This window comes from Dermacentor variabilis, chromosome 4, assembly GCF_050947875.1.
Source record: "Dermacentor variabilis isolate Ectoservices chromosome 4, ASM5094787v1, whole genome shotgun sequence".
NCBI lineage: Eukaryota > Metazoa > Arthropoda > Arachnida > Ixodida > Ixodidae > Dermacentor > Dermacentor variabilis.
The window spans coordinates 68,431,938-68,450,992 of NC_134571.1; the positions used below are offsets into that span (position 1 = coordinate 68,431,938).

Below are 19,055 nucleotides of genomic sequence, written 5' to 3' on the forward strand. Positions count from 1 at the left end.
CCTGCCATTGCGCTTCTGACGCCCCCTGTGCGATCACTCACCATTTCCATTATACTTGCCTTTTCTCGAACATGGTGAAAGAGAAAACTCCCAGCATTTTCTTGCAGGAAATGTCTGATGCTTATTTTCATTAACTTGCCGTCTTTCCACTATCGCTTCAGGAGTTTCACAAAAAGAAAGTTAGTGCGTCTTACTCCAATGTCTGCTTCCTGTTTTCCTCAAGCGGCAGTCCCAGTGGGGCCAGACCACAGCAGGAGTATTAAGGAATTTAGAACGTGTGGCCTTTCAGACTGCCGAGGAAGCGTTTCTTAAAATGCGCGCTCTTTCGCTGCGGTGCAAAGAATGTCCGCCCAGCCTAGAAGATTGCAAGCTTCCTTTTCCGCGACACGCCGCTTGTGCGACCAACGAGGAACAACTGCCTACATATTTGCTCTACGCCGTGCAGCCGTGCACGTTTTGGGAGACCTTTCAGGAGCCTTTGCTAAATGACTTCCCATCTATTACAAACAAACAAACAAACAAACAAACAAACAAACAAACAAACAAACAAACAAACAAACAAACAAACAAACAAACAAACAAACAAACAAACAAACAAACAAACAAACAAACAAACAAACAAACAAACAAACAAAACAACAACTCTAGTTTACCCAGTATACCATTCCGTGTCACGCAAGCTTAAGATATTTAAAACACGTCTTAGCCGCTTCATATGTTATATAACAAATGCGCATGCGGAAATGAAAATAAATTCATAGCGCAGTCACTTGCAGTTCACATGTATGCAAGCAAGCACAGCCTGCCATACAACACATCCGACGTTACACCACAAGTTCTAACAAGATCAAAAAGCTTTATATATATACTTGGCAGGACCCTTAAACCTAAAGAGCATGGGTATTTATCGTACGAGTTGTAATTGTTTGCCGTAGAAATTCTGGGTGTTAGCACGTACCGCGTGCTAATATGACATTTCTATATGAACAACGCGAAAACACGTTCCATCTTTTATTTAAGCTTTTTTTTTTCAACATTGTCTTGTTCGTTTGTTCGAGCCGGTGTATACCTTTGACATGTATTGTTTGATTAAGCGAAACTGGGGAAGTGGCCGGTGTCAGCCAGGATTCCAACTTCTCATTTACAAATTTATATTAAAAAAGGGACGTATGAAAATAACTTAGTGAAGTCCTGCACCACCCTCCTCTTCTCGCACTCTCGATTTCACCGTGATGATGCCGACCAGATGTTTGGCGTTACGTTTGCCAACAAGTTTCTCGCCTGACTCAGAATAACACAGCGACTATGTTCAAGTACTCTTCGCAAACGCCGATTATTGTCGCCCTTCGTTATTGGATAAAGCGACGCTTTGCCTGGAATACCGACGGAGTCAAGTGTTTGTGCTGAAAACAAGAAACAAAAAGCCGTCATATGTGACTGGTATGACTCGGCCGCTATTCCTAATATATTAAGGAATGTGCGCTACAAGAAAGAAAGGCTTAGGCAGAGTCCTTCCAAAAAGAAAAAAATGGAAGGACTCTGGCTTAGGAAAGAGGGAGAACAAAGAAACAGAGTGGGCAGTAACTGTTTGTTTTTTGCCCTCCTTCCTAAGCATCTTTTTCTTTGTAGCGCTATTATGTTTCTCTTATTAGTCAACCAACTTGCTCAGCAACAAAATTTACTGTACTATTCAAGCGTAGCCACATTATAGTTGGTTGATTCTTTTCCCTTCTCGCAAGGTGATGAAACGGCGCCAAAGACAAACACGAAAAAAGGAAACAAAACAGTAGGTTGTCTTGTTCTGTTTTTCTTCCGATGATGTTCATCTTCGGCGCTGTTTGATCATGTTACCACATGAACTCGCCCAGCTGTCCGTACTTTTAAGATGACCTTGTCGGCAAGTTTCCAAGAAACTATCTGGGTGGTTTCAGTTTCTTCACTCTCATTTCAGTTGTTATAACACTAACAAAGGCAAGTATTCTTCTACTCATTAGGTTTCTCTTGGGTCCACATGAATATTCTCACTCGGTAATTCCACGCTGGATGCAGCTTCGAAAATGATGACAGCACCGAAGCTGTTCAGGTTAATAGGCCGTCCCTCATGTGTTATCGGCCGCGTTTCTGATAGATTTGTGTCAGCGTTCCTGTTCCGCAAACCCGAACCTCAACGGGCTCGGGAGCAGCTGCTGTACTCATCGGTGGCATACTTTTCAGCCCTAAGCCTATTTACTCGCTGGTAGCGAAAACAGTCACATTCGCAAATGACGCTCTTCCTGACCAACTTCGCTCTTGCACTCCGACCTCGTTTGCCCAATCTCGGCTAGCTCTAAGCGAGCGAAATAGTTGCTCGTGCTTGACGCACCTGTCAATTCAGCTTTGATGAAGCTCGCTCACGAACACGTGGTAAGAGAAAGGACTGCGTAACCTTGTCCGGCTTCTTGAAGCGTAGACGGAGCTTTCTCAAGGCTTCAGTGAACCGCGAGAGCTCTGGAAGGGACTTCTTGGAACGCGCGCTGGCACTCCGGAGAACTTTGCAACATCCGGGACATTTTTCTTTCTAGACGCTGATTCGAGAGGGAATCTCCTGAAACAAAAATATCGGCGTGACTTCTGTTGCGATGCTTTCAGCTTCTTCCTCCCGTCGCTACGACGACAACTCTTGGATTCCCGAGCGAGATCGTAGAACGGAAGGCTGGTTTCTGGTAGAAAGCCCAGCTGGCATGCTGATCATCAGCGCGGCTTACTTGTCCTTTGTAACTGTCGCGGGGCCCTGGTGCATGGCGCGGCGCAAGCCGCTTGCTCTCACGCATTTTCTGGTGGTATACAACATAGCCGCGGCTGTGCTCAGTGCGTTCTTTGGGTGCCAATTCATGAAGCTGGCGTACTGGGACTGTGGATACCACATCCTTCAAGATGTGGACCTAAGTCAGCGCCGTTGCAGCCTCGAGATTCTGCGTTTGTCGTGGTGGTTCCTTGTGTTCAGGGTGTTCGAGATGTGCGACACCGTGCTCTTTGTGATCAGGAAGAAGGCTGACCAGGTAAGAGTGTACCTTGCTGGTTTGGGCATGTTGCTGTCCTCAGGGAAGCACCACCGAAAAATGCTATATGCAGTGCGCAATGAACTGTCCGCCTGTGGCAATTTTGGTCATCCTGCAGGGGCCCTTTTCAAGCCTCCAGTATTGTTGTAATTAAATTAAACAAAAATTGATTTCCTAATTCTATCCTTTCTTATCTATTTACACTACCACGGTTCATTCCTCCGATCCCCATACGACAAGGTTATGTAGCAGGCCATAGACGCACCTCTCACGCCGACCTGTCTCGTATTGTTTCTGCAGCTATTTGTGGCGCATATCTAAGAAAAAAAAAGCACTGTAATATCATTTAAGCTGCCTATTGTCAGAGCACGAGCAAGGGCGAGAAAATAAGAGAGAGAAATAGAGAGAAAGAGCGATACATTAATAAAGTAAAGCTGAGAGGTCGGTCTGAGCTACTATGCTCCAACCTGCTATTCAGAGTTGGGTATAGGGCAGGGGCAACAAAAGGAGAGAAAGAAAGCGAAAATGATGACGATATGTAGAGAAAGGGCATGAATCGGCAAAACTTTTTTCTAAATATACTGGAAACGCTTGCCGCAGTCGTATATCCAGTGCAGTGCTCCCAAAAAACTACAATCTTTCATATCCTCGCACAAGGAATATTTTGGCCTTGTGCATAAGAGAAGGCTTTCCGAAAATGGCTGGTTTTAGATGCGTGCCCAACATCTTCCCACCAATGGTCTTCCCCGCAATTACAGCAGGCACACACAAAGCCCATGGTCTATACTCCGCTAAGGCGCAGTTCTCACAGTCCAGGCTGTCCTCACAGCCCATAAGACGGCGATATCGTTGGGGAAAAAGGCTACGCCAAGTCCGAACCAATGTGGAAGGCTTGTGCGGCTCCTTTGGATGTTGCGCGGTATCCTGAATTCAAGCTTCGGAACAAGTACACGAAGGCGACGATGGCGGTTGCGGATGACGATCGAGCGGACCTAAACACGTTAGAGCATTTGATTTCACAAATGTAGTGAGCGCGAAAAATACGCGTTTGATGAGCATCCTCCGGTCAATTTGAGGTAGTTGATATTTTACATCATTTCTGCTATGGTGCTCAATGCGAACCATCACTGTGTTTTCCAGCGGAAATAAAATTTAGGAACTAGGTAAAAAGGTAGGTTAGGACAACTTGTTTTTGTCAAAGTAATTGCGGTCATCTTTGTTAATCAAGGATGACGGTTGCTGTCTTGGCGAAAACCACAACGAGTCTTTCCATCAAACTGAGAATTCTTATTGTTTCTCCGTGTTTCTTACAGATCTCCATTTTCCGCTCCTCTTTCAATTATTGGGCAAGAGTTTGTTGTCTAAAAGAATTTAATTCGGCCAGTGACGGCCGTGGTAACAGTAACCACGAAACGCCTACTTGCCTCTTCAGAATGTGCTTGATATCACAAGTAAAAAGTGCACAGTGGTAAGGATACGAGGAGTTAGACACCATGAAAACTCCCAGACGACCGTTCATTCCAATTTCTGTTGGCACTTATACATATGTCAAAACGCCGCTTGCTATTCGAAACAAGCTACCACACTGCTGTGGTTGACATCAGACGCAGAAACAGCGACGAGCATTTGGCTTCTCGAAAATGGCCTCACTTTTTTTCTCTGCGCAGGTGAGTGGTTTGCACGTGTTTCACCACCTGATCATCCCTTGGGGAATGTGGCTCAACATGAACTACGCTCTTCAGCCGATATCCATGTTTGGCACTTGCCTCAACTGCTTCGTTCATGTCGGGATGTACACATATTACTTTCTGGCCGCTCTTGGGGCGCGCTACCGGAAGTATCTTTGGTGGAAGCAGCACCTCACGACACTGCAGATGGTCCAGTTCATCGCGAACATTGCGTTCTGCCTGTGCATGCTGTGTTCTGAGGGTGACTACGCAAAACTATTTGTCACTGTGGGTACTGTTCAGTGTATAATCTTTTTCGCCTGGTTCTTGTCGTTCTATATAAAGGCGTACAAAAAATATTTCGCTTGTCGGCTTTAAATGCTTGCGTGTACAACAGCGCGCGGCACGCAAGCCTGCGAAATGCTGCCGATGAATCGCTAATATAGTTTAAGGTGAACTCTTGTGACATGGATGGCGCGCACGAAGGGCAGTATGTTGCGAGATCATTCTCCTTGTGGACGAGAGCCAGCAACGGTGACCTTTTGCGAAAATAAGAGTGCTGCCTCTGCAGACACGCAGCATTTTCTGCTGAAGCCATTATGAGATCATGCTGCTTCTCAAGAATGTTCAGCCGTAAGTATAACTTTGCGTGAATGCTCGAGGATTTGAGCGACGTCAACTCAACGTCGTGCATCCGCAGCACAACTTTGTATCATTAATTCAATACAGTACATGCAAAAATGTGAGTAAATGTTTTAGCAGAATTAAACGATACTTTTTAACTTTAACAAGTACATTGACATGAGGGTTATGAGCCTTCACCACGTACTGCGCACAGCTGCTGCTCTGCCCTAGAGCACATAGGTTTACATTTGCCAATTATGTGGTGAAAAAGGTTATCTCAAGTGTAACTGCGTGTTGTTTTCAACGATGCTTTATTTTCTAGAGTCCATCGTAAGTACTGTAATATATTTTTAATGATAGACGTGCTTCTCTGTGAATGAATTTTAAACAATACAACGGCACTGCCGAAATAATACGGACCGAACGAATGATACAGGAATTGAATACCCACGAGATCAATATTTGTACTCTCCTCAGTCTTTACTCACAACACGATGGGCACAACCACAGACGCCACTTCGCGTGACACTTTCAGTTTGAAACCGCACACGATGAAAAAAAAAACGCAGAAGCACACACAATAAGTGAAGGGAGGCTGTTTGTTAGGTTCCTGGGGACAACTGAAAAAAGAAGTTCCGGGGTTTCTGCAACAGGCTCACAAGTAGAGCAATATCCTTGGCAGCCGTAGTGCAACCAAGTGCTGGCGAGGTTGAAGCATTCGATTTTTCTTCTGCCGCTAATTTGATCACTTCTTATGAAGCGGCTCAGATCTATGCATTGTGAGCTACCGTTGCATCCACCCGGAACTTCTCAGCGGATTCGTCATACATGGTGGGCCCGCGTCAGTGCGGCTCACTCCTCCTTGTTCTCGTCCAGCGACTCGGGGCAGCAAGAGGTGGCAACCTTGGCGAGTGCTTCCTTTGCCGCGACCGCCGTGTTGGAGACGATGTCCAGCGTGCTGCGTCCGCCCTTGCGGTACGCCTTGCCGTAGAACGACAGGAACCACAACAGGAACACCACTGCCTCGAGGGTCATGACGAGTGTGAATCCCGGGATGGCGTCTTCCTTGTAGAGCAGATAGGACAAGCTGTGCAAAAAGACGACGGTGAACTGGGTGAGCTGCAACTGGGTGAGGTAGCGCTTCCACCAGATGTACCGCTGGAAGGCCGGGCCTAGCGCCGACAGGAAGTAGTAGGTGTACATGACGACGTGCACGCTCGAGTTCACCACGGTGACGAACATGGTCTGACCCTGGCCCCCAAACGTGACGTTCATCCACATGTTCCAGGCGACCACTACGTGATGGAACACGTGCAGCGCCGTCACCTGGGCGTACTTCTTGCGCATCACGAAGAACACCGTGTCCAGGAACTCGACCAGGCGGAGAGCGTAGTACCACCACGTCAGGTGGACGATGTGCATGGTGAGAGGGTCGGTCGAGAAGTCGACGCCCTGACCGATGACCTTGTAGCCCTTGGCCACGTAGCCGTGCCTCATGAATGCCCAGACGAAGAAACTGTTCAAGAAAACGAGTGCGAGGTTGTAGATGGCCATGAGGGCGCGCAGTTCGAAGGGCTTTCTGTCGGCCATCCACTTGGGGCCCAAAATTTTGACAACGTAGACATAAAGGACGCAGATGGCGATCAGCGGGATTGGGTTGCCGACGAGCGGCCATCCTCGTGTGCGGCTGTCTAAGTCCGGAAACCAGTGCACGGCGGGATCGAAGACCCTCTTTGACGCCATAACGCTTCTGTGGCACCGTAACCTAACCTGAAAGGCAACCGAAATTACGATGATTAAGGGCTAAACAATGAAAAGTTCCTTTCCTTAGACCGCTTCCTAACCTTACGTGAGGCCTCTTTACAGCGAAGGACCGATGGAGGAAGCAAGCGCACTCTGAAAGCTCCCTTCGCCCGTCCTCAAGTGAAGAACGGCTGCCGTACGCCTTGGCTCGAGCGCATCTCTTATAAGCTTTACACGAACGCCTTTATTCAATAAAAAGAAAGTTGGACGGTCACGTAATCATTAAATTGAATTGCTAATACGGAGACACGCGGACGCTTTCTTCCAGCTTTGTTTGCTCAACGCGAGAAAGCACCGCAGTCGAGCGCAAAACGATATGTTCAGCAACACTAGCACGCTGGCATTGCGAGAAGCCACTTACGCCCAACGTGTTACTGAAAAGAACGCTGACACCTGGCATCGTACTCGCGCTTCTCCGCAGGCGGGCGACAGCGGGCGTGCGAAAGCAAACATCACGTGCCCTAGCAGTGAGGTGAATCACTTGTTCAGGGCCAGGGAAGGTAGCTACGGAGCAACCTTACGCTGAGGAAGCGGCAAGGAAGCCTTCACCAAGGGCCCCTCAGTAAGGAAGCTTTCAGAGTGACATAAGGTGGCCTCAGCAATGAAGGCTTCCTTTACTGAGGTAAGGAGGATTTCATTGTTTGGGCCTTTAAGCATGAAAGTGCCACTCACTGCTGCGCTTTTTAGGAGTGCGCCCCACAAAAGTAGTTAACATGCGATATAGTATAGCGCACGCACTGTACACCTTGACGTCGGGAGGCGGAAACTTCCCGAACCTATCCAATTGTGTCGATCCAAGTGACGCGGCATTCTTACTCTTGACGCTTGCACATAACCCGCAATGCCGGGTGTTGGGTGACCCGCTAACATTAAGACGCGTTGTGCAAGTGGCACTCCGAACCGAATAATTCTCTATTCAAGGGACTTTACTCCTACGTTACGAGTGCCGACGCGGCGTAGGCATGGGCTTAGTTATTCTGGCACGGGTGCATTGGTATGCTACCCGTGTCGGAATACGGCCACCAGGGCCGGGCATCAAACACGCGCCTCTTTAAAGCGATAGCGTTAAGGGCCCCGTGTCGCAGAAAATCCGGTGTCAGTGTCGGCGTCAGCGGAGTTGTCCGTGAGCGAAAATTTCTGTACATACTTAGATGTATCTGCCACGCCTTGCTATATGACATGCGCTGTATGCGAGTTATATTGACAACACATTCTATCACTAAAGTTGCTCACACCTTGTCTTAATTTCTTTACAAAGCTTTGCCTCGGAATTTTGAGAATGACAGCCCACAAACAAATGCCATGGAACAAAACACCGACAGCGCATGTCTTTTATGTTAAATCTTCTCAGACGTAAATATTAAAAGTGCGAAACAATAACAGAAACCTGAAAATATTGTAATTTTTTTGGCACGGCTGTGCAATACCTCAGGGATCGGCCCACGCAAGAGGCCGTGTTTCTACCAGAAATCTCGCATTCGTGCATACATCGTTCACCACCAGCGTTTCCTGGTAAACATTATGGTTACATAAGCTGCAGTTGCCGGGAGGCGTGAGAAGCAGTCAGGGATCTTTGAATGATGTCGCGTTCCGCTCTTAAAGGCGAAACTTAAGCGTCCTCCAATTTTTACTCAGCAGCTGAATTCTATAACCGCTCAGATGCTACGACGGTGGTTTCAAAGTGCTCTGACTACGGCCGTGGACACCATAGGCACTCATTTTCTCAACGGCGTGCACACTGGTCCATCTGTGAATCTGCTGTGCCTTGATGAGCCATTGTGTCAAAGCGCTTTCAATGTGAGCACTGCACCATAAAGTGTAGTGCAGTAAAAATTTTTTACACAGCGCAAAAAATATATATACAAGGTCGCGAGCGAGCGTGCGTTCTAACGCAATATAGTAAAATCATTTACTAAATATAAAAGCTTTATAAACGGCAAACAAAGTAAAACTTGCAATGGATTGGTTGCAGCGTATCACAAAAAAGCAATGACAGAGCAATGGCAGCGGCGGCGTGACAATGATGGAACCGAATTATTTGATCAATTGCTCGAATAACACGTACGCATTTGTAGAGAACGATCAGTTTCGCTCAACCAACCGGTACAACGTCCATGCGCGGTGGCCACGCATAGACCATACAGCGAATAATCAGTTAGGAAAACATGAAGCTTGTGCAATTGTGGCGTCCTTCTTCGTCGAGAGCGATTTGAATGCCCTAAGTTCACGATGCCTTTCCCACCCTACCCGCAAACGAACGTATCGGCTTTATTGAGGAGGGACAATTTGGCGAAAAACATTCTAGCGATTGTGCCATTTACACTTTAGTTTGCTGGTTCGTCCCATGGCGAACGCCCTTATCCGTAAAGGCTAACATAAAATTGTTGCACACAACAGTTAGCTCTGACTACACCTGCGATGGGAGAGCGTGAAGTTGTCTGGTGACTCTGACCACCTGGCGTGCACTGAACTATTTGGCCCGACCGTTCGAAAGCTATAGCTATTAAAGTTAATTTTATGCCGATCAAACGTCGTCTGCCCCAGTTATTGTCATGTTTACTCGCTACAAGAACGTCGCCAGAAAATAAAGTTTCATTCGTCACCATGGACGATTCGGTTTTGCCACTTAAAGGTGAGGTTGTTAGGGACAAATCAAGCACCCTGCATGCACATACATGAGGGTGTGAAAATGTTTAGGGCGAGCAAGCTGGCGCCTCAATGTACCCGGCAGTTGAATTTCGCCCGTCCAAAGACGTCCGTGCCTACCTACACACGCACTTGCAGTTTCGGTATACGTTCTTATGAGCGGGACTTACGTGTGAGCTCGATCCGGTGTGTCCCACTGCCTACGACGACGCGGAATCCACCCCGGTGGTCAGGTGTATTCCGGCGTTTGCAAGATGTCAGCAGCGTCCCACGAGGGAACTGCCTTCATCTTCCTCCCTGCGACTCGGTTGGCCTGTGCGTTCTTCTTTAACCGAGCCGCTCGCTTGCCAGGTAGTAAAATGGACAGAAACATCTTAGGAAAGAGCATCGCACGTTTGTTCTTGTTTTTTTTTGTCGCACTGCTGTTTTCGCGAAATTGACTAATTTTAGTCTTCTCAGTTATACCTAAACTTGCTAAGTGGGGGATTTGCAACGACCGTTCCACGTGTCAAACTTCGTGCTCCAGCTGATGTTCATGTTTACTCCCTCAAGAATGGCACAAACCCACTGTGGACGATAATACCATGAACAACGTGATTCTAAAGCAATAATTTACGTTAAAACCTAAACAGATGGTTTTTACAATAATTAAAAACAAAAATACCAAGCTGATTATAACCCAAATAATATAATGCGTAATACAAGGGTCAGCCTCGCATAAGAAGAAACAGAAAGAACTTGAAAATAATAAATAACGTAATGCAATGGATGGAGGTAGAGGGTACATAACAGATTTCTCAATTCTATTTTTTATTTATTTGTCTCTTTAGAGCTGGGGGTTTACGCCATGCGTGCGTGTCTTTTTACCTTTCTTTATACGAACGCCTGAAAACACTTACCTTTTATTTACTTTTCTTTTTTATCGCTAGAACGCATCCTCATGATTATGCTAGTATCGATTGTAAAAAAAAATTGTGTTTGTGTGTATAGGGTGGAGGGGGGGGAAAGTGAGAGGTATTTTGATTTCTGAACCCAAGTAGGGGGTGACCGCAGAAGCAGATGCCGGTGAGTGCTACAGGAACATTGAGAGCAGTCACGAAGAAGAGTTCGGGTGGTCGGCGATGGTGTTAACCCCTGCAACCTTCGCGGTCACAGTGTTGCTTGTTCGTGTCGTAGCTCCTCCTCCTGCTCGCTTCCCTTGACGATGCCACCTAATCCGGTCTGTAGAGCTCTCTGCTGCTGATGCATCGTTTTTGCATGGCGGATCCACGCAGGTTGTCGTGAAATCTGATCCAAATGCCGCCCTGCGCCTTTGGAACCAGATATCGAGAGAAACTGAAACTATGAGGTTCTTCTATAGCCACCACGTGATGAGGGCCGATCATCGAGAGCGCGTTTAGGGGTTCGGGAACGTTATAATACGTCCCTGAATGTGTGAACGTCCGTGAGCACTTAAATCACCTTGAGACGTGAGATATAGCGAGCGAACGAGAGGTAAAAAGGTGAGTATGGGGATTCATGGCGTTTCATGCCTGCGTCTGTTAAAGAGTTTTGCCTTACTACTGAGGTTTTGGGCAGTTGGTACGGGCTGGTAAGGGCAGACTGGGCACCATTATGCCAGATCATAGTGTGGTTTCTGTTCCATCCTGATTCCGGAAGTTTGCGGGAAATCTAGCCAGAAACCGGCTTCTGTGAAAAAATAAATAAAAAATAAAACCCATCTTCTCATTGCAGCATGAAGGTAAGATAAAATATTGCATCAGGAGTTTATCAGACGGTGGGACTCTTCGATTTACGTCATTTATTACGCTGTTCGTTGCTCCATTTTCGAAGTGTGCGTACTCATTGGATTGAGAGGAAATTGCGTTTTCCTGACACCCGTTTTCATATACATGTGCCAAGCTTTGTCGGCCGTTGATCAACCAGGGCTGACGCGATCGCATGATGACATGTCTGCTCGTATCGCTCTGTCTTTGACCTGAGCACGTCGGCGGATGTGTTAGGAAAGTACATTCCACGTCGCACGTTACAGCAACGACGGCGACACACTTTCCTGAGCTAAAGGTGGTCTGTAGTTACACAACGCATTTTGTTTAAATCGGCGTCTACATGATACGTGTTCTGACTGCATAAGTGATAAAGAAACGCAACGTCTTGTTTTTCGTTCAGGCAGGGTGGGTTTGCAAGCAGAGTTCTTTCCTTTGGTATGCCTTTTCTTTCTTTACAGTGTTTCATGCTTATTTCATGCCTGTCACGTCACCATCAGATCTTTTTTTTTTTTGCTTCTATTGTCATTATTTCGATTGTTGTCATATTTAGAGCCTTGGGAAAGACTTTCTTCGACTCAAGAAGTTCACGTCGGAGCGAAACATCACGAAAGATAACACCACTACCACAGGATGTACTCCGAAGTTGAGACTTGACGGATACACGAGGAAGCAGAGGAACTGTTACGTTATTATGCTATTAGCCTAGCAGCCACGCTGCAATTGCTGCAGTTGCGCAGATACCTAACTCTGCCGCTCGCTAAAGCAGTTGCGAGCATTTCGCTTGCTTTGTTCAATGTCGGCATTTTTTTTTAGACGTCATAAAAAGCACTGTACTTATTTGAGGGCGCCTGTAGGGTATTGCATACTCGTTCAAAAACGTGAATTGAGTTGCGGTATTATGCGCTTATTACTTAATTATGAAAGCGTACAAATGGTACGAGAACATTGGCAAACAGTGACATAAATTGTCGGGTTTTGCGTGCCGATACCGAGAAGTGATCATGAGTTACGTCGTAGTGGGGAACTCTGCTTTAATTTTGCCCACCTGAGGTTCTTTGACGTGCACCCAATATACAGTACGCGGGCGTTCTTGCATTTCACTCCCATCGAAATGCTGCCGCCGAGGCCGGGATTTAGTCCCGTGACCGCAGGCTTAGCAGCGCGATGCCAAAGCCCCTATACACCACCAAGGCTGGTGGCAAGCATTGACCTCTTTCGATATAGGGGTGCGTTGGAGTGGCAACCGATGACCCCGGCGGCTATACAAGTTCTGCGGCTTAGCACGTGGTCGAGAGTTGGAATTCCGGCTTTGTCAAATGCATGCAAATGAACGGGGGATGCAAAAGGTCCTTTGTACAGGGTCGTCCTTTATGAAAGGGAACGCGCGAGCGCGTGGCCCGTGCTCTGCCGAGGTAGTGTTCCTGTATATGCTCCCGCAGGGAGCAGAGTTGCGCATACCTTTTCCGGCGCCGCTCGCACAGCTATTGGCCGAGCGCGAAAAATGACGTCAAATGATCCGCGCCGCTGCGAAGCCAACTTTACGGGCGCATCGCCGACTCATGCGAACTCGTCGTTTCCGTCAGTGCCATCGCCATTGCAATCAGCGGACCGTCGATCGTGCGTTGAGAGGAGCAGCTGCGGGTTTCAGGTACGGTATTCGACGATGTGAAGTCAAGGACCTTGGTGAAGTGATACGAAGCACATCGTACTGGCACTTGTATTGTGCCATTACGATGCCAAAAATGTGTTGTCAGATTACAGTCTGCACTGTGTGAATAATTACTCTGCAAGTTTGCCATCTTGATGTGGTTAGTGCAATAAAAATAACCTACTCTTAATAGCTTGTTGCCTTCCCATTTTCTTTGAATTCTGCCCCCAAGGTTGCAAGAACCAGCACACTTGGCCTGCTGCCAGCAGCCGTTCATGCATTCCCTTGTATGAAATAAATTTGATCTAGAAGCTCTTGCATCTTGAATCTTTTTTTGATACTTTTTCTGATTTGCTGATACTATATAGCTGATTAGTCTGCGGTGTGAATGAATCGTAAAAGTAAGCTTTGCTTAAAATGTGCGCATGTGAACATTTGAAATGCGCTTAAATCTGTGTCTGCACCGCATGTATCGAAAACGTGCAGCTGTTTTGAACGATGGTTAGTGATAAATGACGCTCTGTTAACGGTCACTGACATAACTGCAGGCACGATAGCTCTCTTGGCGACGGTCATTAATCGGCTGGTTTCGGCAGCCAATATGCGCTAAGTGTCCAGCTTACGTGTGTGAAGTTTTAAACACTCTCTAAAACATTTCTTGCTTTTTGACAATGATAAGACAACTTCATATGCATGAAAATCATTGCACCGCCTTTTGTGGCAACGTACTGCGCGTTTGCGAGCGAACTTTGGAGCTGTTCGAGCCACGGGAGTATTTTATTTTGGGGAACTGAAGGCGGTCCTACCTCCTATTTGTACGTTCATGTGTGTGTTTGTATATGCGTGTTTACATAGGTACATACAAAGTTTCGGTTGGTTGGAAGCCCACCCCCTCCGACTGCACGAATGACTCATTCGAGTGTAGCCTGTATTAAGAATTGCCCTTTGCTAAGCGCCTGCGAACAATTGGCGCTTGTAGCTCGCGACCACTAGAGAAAAAGGCGGAACACCGCGTGGCATTTGGCTCCTGCGCGCGCGAGGAGGGGCTTCGCTGCAGAGCTGGATCACGACGGCGGACCTATGCGCAACTCTGCTCCCTGCGGGAGCATATACAGGAACACTATGCCGAGGCTGCTTACAGCGCCACCAACAGGCAGCAAAGGGAAGCACGTCTGCTTGTGGCGTCATCTGTTGGCGGCTAGAATAACCAGGCATGGCCGATAGGCAAGCGCCTGCTAGAATCAGCTGGAGCACTCCCTCCTCGCATGACTATTACGCAAAGAGCGGGGCCTGCAGCGCAACGTGTGCTGCTAGCAAACCGCATTGGATACGCAAGCGCACTGGAAATGTTGAAGCGGCAACATAAGCCCGGTAGTTATTAGGTACTCCTGACGTACCTATATTAATGCGTAAGCATTCTAGGGCTTCTTCCCTCGGAACTTTGTCCGTGCATTTCTCTGTCTGTAACGCGTGACACGATGCACTGCATGCATAGGTATACATGATGTCCTACGAAGGTGTATATGAGAATGCCTTATGAATACCTATGACTGAGACATGATTTTGACTATATATAGTGAGTACTGATAGGTATAAGTGTAAGTAAAGTTAATAAAGACGTATAAGATTAGTTACAATATAAATAGTTAAATGTAACGGCGATTATTGGAGGGTAATTAGGAATATTGAGGCTAATTAAAATCAACTTGTGCAAAATTATTAGACGAATAAAAAGTTACTAAGGCTAAATCAACAGAGCCTTATCAAGAATTAAGGGTTTATTGAGAATAGTTAGACCTAAATAAGTAATATTAATAATTACAGATATAAACACCTTCGCCATAACTTTAGCTAAGGTTAATGAATTAATTAGCCAAATGCCATCATTATAGAAATAACTAAGCCTGAATAATAAATAAAATATGTTTATTTACCTAAGCTGAAGTTTTATTTTAGTGCATTTCTGTCCTAAACCGCTACAAATCTGGTGAGGTTTATTCATGCTATGGGGGGGAGGGGGGGAGTGGGCAGCCAGGGCTCCGTACTGCAAAAGAAAAGTACGCAGGAACTCTACTGGAGTTGTCAAAGCGTGCATAAGCATACCCCCAAATATAAGTTGGCCCACCCCCAAATTGCGATTTGGCCCACTACCAAATTTAAGTTGGCCCACCCCAAAAATTTCAAGTTGGTCCACCACCAAATTTTAGGCTGGCCCACCCCAAAATATAGGTTGTCCCACCGCCAAATTTATATTGGCCTACACCCAAGTTTCAAGTTGGCCCACCTCCAAATTTCTCCAAATGTCAAGTTGGCACATCCTCAAATCTTAAGTTGGCTCATCCCAAAATTTAAATTGGCCCACTCCCAAATTTATGTTGGCTTACCGCCAAATTTCAAGTTGGCCTACCTCTACCTAGGTTGGCTTCTCCATGCATTTTCTGTGGACCCTGTGTATCTCTAGGGTTATTCACTCTAATCATTTTTTTTAATTGTTCCTCATCGCTTATAAAGCTACCAATAATCTACATCTACATTATTATAATAATTAAATGTCGAAAGTTCGCACATTGCGCATTTTTGTGCAGATACAAGGCATTATACTTTTCGCTTGGCGGACAGATCTTGCTTCGGTACTAGCCAAAGAATGCTTACGCATTGAAATACGCTGGGACTGCCTATTAGCTAGCAGGCATACGTTGGTCCTTGCAAGCTTCCAATGTGCAACCGTACCAAGACTAGGTGGTGTTGACCAAGTGCGGTTTGCTAGCAGCGTCTGGTTGCAGGTCCCGCTTGTTGTGCATCCACCTGGTGTGGAAGGCAATCACAGCCGCTTGTCTATCAGTCGTGCCTGCTTATTCTAGTCGCCAAGAGATGGCGCTATCAGCAGACGTGCTTCCCCTTGCTGCCTGTTGCTGGCGCTCTAAGCAGCCTCTGCAGAGCACAGGCCACGCGCTCGCGTGTTCCCTTTCATAAAGGACGACCCTGTACCAAGCATTAGGCGCGCGTTAAACAATCCCAAGGGGTCGAAAATAACTAGGAGCCCGCCACTACAATATGTATAAGAGCCAAAATGTTCGTTTGAAAAATACAATCAATCAATCAATCAATCAATCAATCAATCAATCAATCAATCAATCAATCAATCAATCAATCAATCAATCAATCAATCAATCAATCAATCAATCAATCAATCAATCAATCAATCAATCAATGTAGCTTAAACTCAGAATACTTTGTCTTAGGTAGCACTCTTCTGTTCGGCAAGATATTAAGCGGTTATAGGCCTCTTGAATATTGCTCATATATGTACCGTATTTAATTGCACTATTCTACCGCGCCACCGATTGTAACGCGCAGTTATATTATCGCCCAAATATCCCCCCAAAATAACTTGGGGCCGATTCTACAGCGTGCACCAAGTAACGAAGCCTGAGTCGACGCGTACCGTGTTGAAATGATATTATGTAACATACAAAAACACACAGACACGCACACAGCTGAATTTTAGCGGCTAGTGGCTATCGGAATCCGACAACACCACCTTTTCTTGGTCTACCGGTCACAGAAAGTCATCCTCAGTTCCATTTAACGTATTAGAAATTCCACACCTATGGAGGCTCGCGCAACCATAGTCTGCGGGAGGTTATTCCACGCACCATGGAGCCACCATGCAATGTCTCCGAGCATCGCTTTCTTCAGAGGACCCGTTCGATAGCTGTGTGGCTAACTACCTTGCGTTGAGGTTATTCTTCTAGTTTTCTTTTTCATTTTTGATCTTGAGTTTAATCAGTTACGATTGTAACGCGCATGCAAATTTGAACGCACCTTTTATTTAAAAGAAGTGTGCGTTAGAGTCGTGCAAATACGGTACATCTCCTTATACAGTGATTACTCGGGTCCAGCCGCCGGTACACCGGTCATCGATTTCAATCTCGACACGTCGCCCACAATATCAGGTAACCACGCTTCTGCTACATGTGTTTCGCGTTGACTTAGGTTTCTAGCCAACAACACTACAATTTTTCGTATATGCAAACACTCTAAAAACGATATAAGAGAAAAGCAAGGCGTTGATTGAACGTCAGTACCCAGAGCAGCGACCCGTGATTAAAAAAAAAAGAAGACAGACAGAGAGAGAGAAAGGACACCCGCATTGCTTTGCCTCCCTCATCCACATTCACCTAAGGCTGGTCATTCCAAAATCAGCTTTCGCTGCCCAGTGCGCAAATGTATGGTCCCGAGTGAACGCGTGTCCTCACCATTGTTATGCCATGTAGTTCCCTATGATTTATTGGCTTGTTGTCGCAAATAGGACAGTTCCGCTTGAAGGAACAAAGGCCAACCCTTTGCGAAACGGACTCGAGCAGAACAACCGTGGTCTTCAGAACACTGTAATTAGGACGCTGGATCAAATTCATCCAGCGACAAGGATGAAACTGATACCAGGACACGTGCACATGTAAGCCAAGTCGTAGTTCTTGAAGAAAACACGTGGAGTTAGGAAAGTTAATTCCTCTCGAATTAGCCTTGTCATCTTTCGTGAGTGTGTTAAAAAATACGGGTGAAGCCTATTTCCGAATCAAGTTCATAAGATCAGCCGTATGCAGAGGACATGACCTGTGGACTGCGCCTGTCAAGCTCACAAGGGGTACGCCGGTTACCTATGTAGGTAACCGGCATCTCTCTACCAATGGTAAACGGGTTTTATAGATATACAGAAGAATGAACAGTTTGAAATGGCGGCACCTTTATGGCTAACCTAGAAGGTTCCTAGGTGTAGATAAGTGAAGAGCTGTGCCTAGGCTTGTGCGTGTGGGGTAAGTAAGGGTCGAGGTGCAAGGGTCGCAGTCCTTCAGCTGCAGCGCTTGAGTTTTTTAGCAAAAGGAGGAATCCAAGTTTATCTCGAAGTTACCATGGCCTCGACCAGAGGACGCAGATTACTTTTGCTGCAGAATTTCTGGCAACGCCATGCTCTCTGGGAACCATATGCAGGTTGTTACAGCGAACACTTTCAAAAATGCTTAAAGGTTGGCTGCGGCACAATCCTAGTTCATGAGGTAGTCCACTCGTAGCGGCCGACACTACCTGCAAAAAAATAATTGAAACGCATATTCGAATAATTAACAAACATTACCTAATGAACCTTGTAACTAATTACCTTAATTTATTACCCTTATTGTGATTTGCAAATTCTAGCCGTGGAGTTTGCGAGGTGGATCCACTTGGAACGAATCCTAAGTATAACATCACTTTCGCGATATTAATTCCCGAACTTCGCGGTGAAATTCATTGGCATTCCAGTTATTTTGTGCTTGAATGCATAAAACTATGTTTTCTTTGATAAAGTAAGCGGAACGCCAATAGGAATAGGAAGGCCAAGTGGAACGCCAATGCCGCAAAGTTCGGGAATTAATATTTCGAAACTGGTGTCTTCCTGAGAATTCGTTCCAAGTGGACCCGCCTTGCGAACTACACGTCTACAATTTGTAACTTGCAATATTGGCCATAAGGTAATAAGTTATATCATAATTAGCGATTTTCTTAATTTAGTCGATTATGCATTTCAATTTTTTTCTGCATTTAATGTCTGCCTCTTCGAATAGACCAGCTCACGAACTAGAATTGTGCTATCTGCCACAAGCAACCTTTAAAAGATGTTAAAGAAGTGTTCGCTGAAACACCCAGTATGTGGCAAAATACGTTACATTGCTGCACAAGCACAGCACCCCTTCCTTTCTGATCGAAAATATTAGCAAATACCTGCGTTGCCAGCACGTGATGGCACGATGGCCCGGAGACCGTGCAGTGAATAATTCGAGGTGTACGGAAGGATGCACTTTTGCGAGGGTTGGTGCCACCG

The 19,055-nt window shown here is 46.2% G+C and overlaps 2 protein-coding genes across 4 annotated transcripts in view; one reads left to right on the forward strand and one right to left on the reverse strand.

Annotated features, from left to right (window-relative positions):
* The first annotated feature begins 2,870 nt into the window (after positions 1-2,870).
* On the forward strand, positions 2,871-5,663 carry LOC142578226 (very long chain fatty acid elongase 7-like). Its single transcript, XM_075687630.1, has 3 exons — positions 2,871-3,038; positions 4,706-4,993; positions 5,652-5,663. Exons 1-3 carry the CDS (start codon positions 2,871-2,873, stop codon positions 5,661-5,663), a joined length of 468 nt encoding a protein of 155 aa, XP_075543745.1.
* A 15-nt stretch (positions 5,664-5,678) lies between these two features.
* The window catches only part of LOC142577798 (very long chain fatty acid elongase 7-like), a 64,031-nt gene continuing 50,654 nt past the window's right edge, over positions 5,679-19,055 (reverse strand). Inside the window, exons 2-3 of one of the 3 annotated variants that reach the window (XM_075687246.1) lie at positions 9,949-10,121; positions 5,679-7,099 (exon numbers count right to left, since the gene is read on the reverse strand). In XM_075687246.1, coding sequence (XP_075543361.1) covers positions 6,182-7,072 — 891 coding nt within the window. In that variant the 5' untranslated portion in view covers positions 7,073-7,099; positions 9,949-10,121 and the 3' untranslated portion in view covers positions 5,679-6,181. Of the gene's footprint in view, positions 7,100-7,173; positions 7,256-9,948; positions 10,184-19,055 lie in introns of those variants that run through there. The other 2 variants (XM_075687247.1, XM_075687248.1) reach the window with 2 other exon arrangements.

Bases quoted from the DNA above. Each gene is read 5' to 3' on its own strand.
- LOC142578226 (XM_075687630.1), top strand. From the start codon at position 2,871: ATGAAGCTGGCGTACTGGGACTGTGGATACCACATCCTTCAAGATGTG. The intron at 3,039-4,705 runs GTAAGAGTGTAC...TTCTCTGCGCAG, and splicing joins TCAGGAAGAAGGCTGACCAG to GTGAGTGGTTTGCACGTGTT.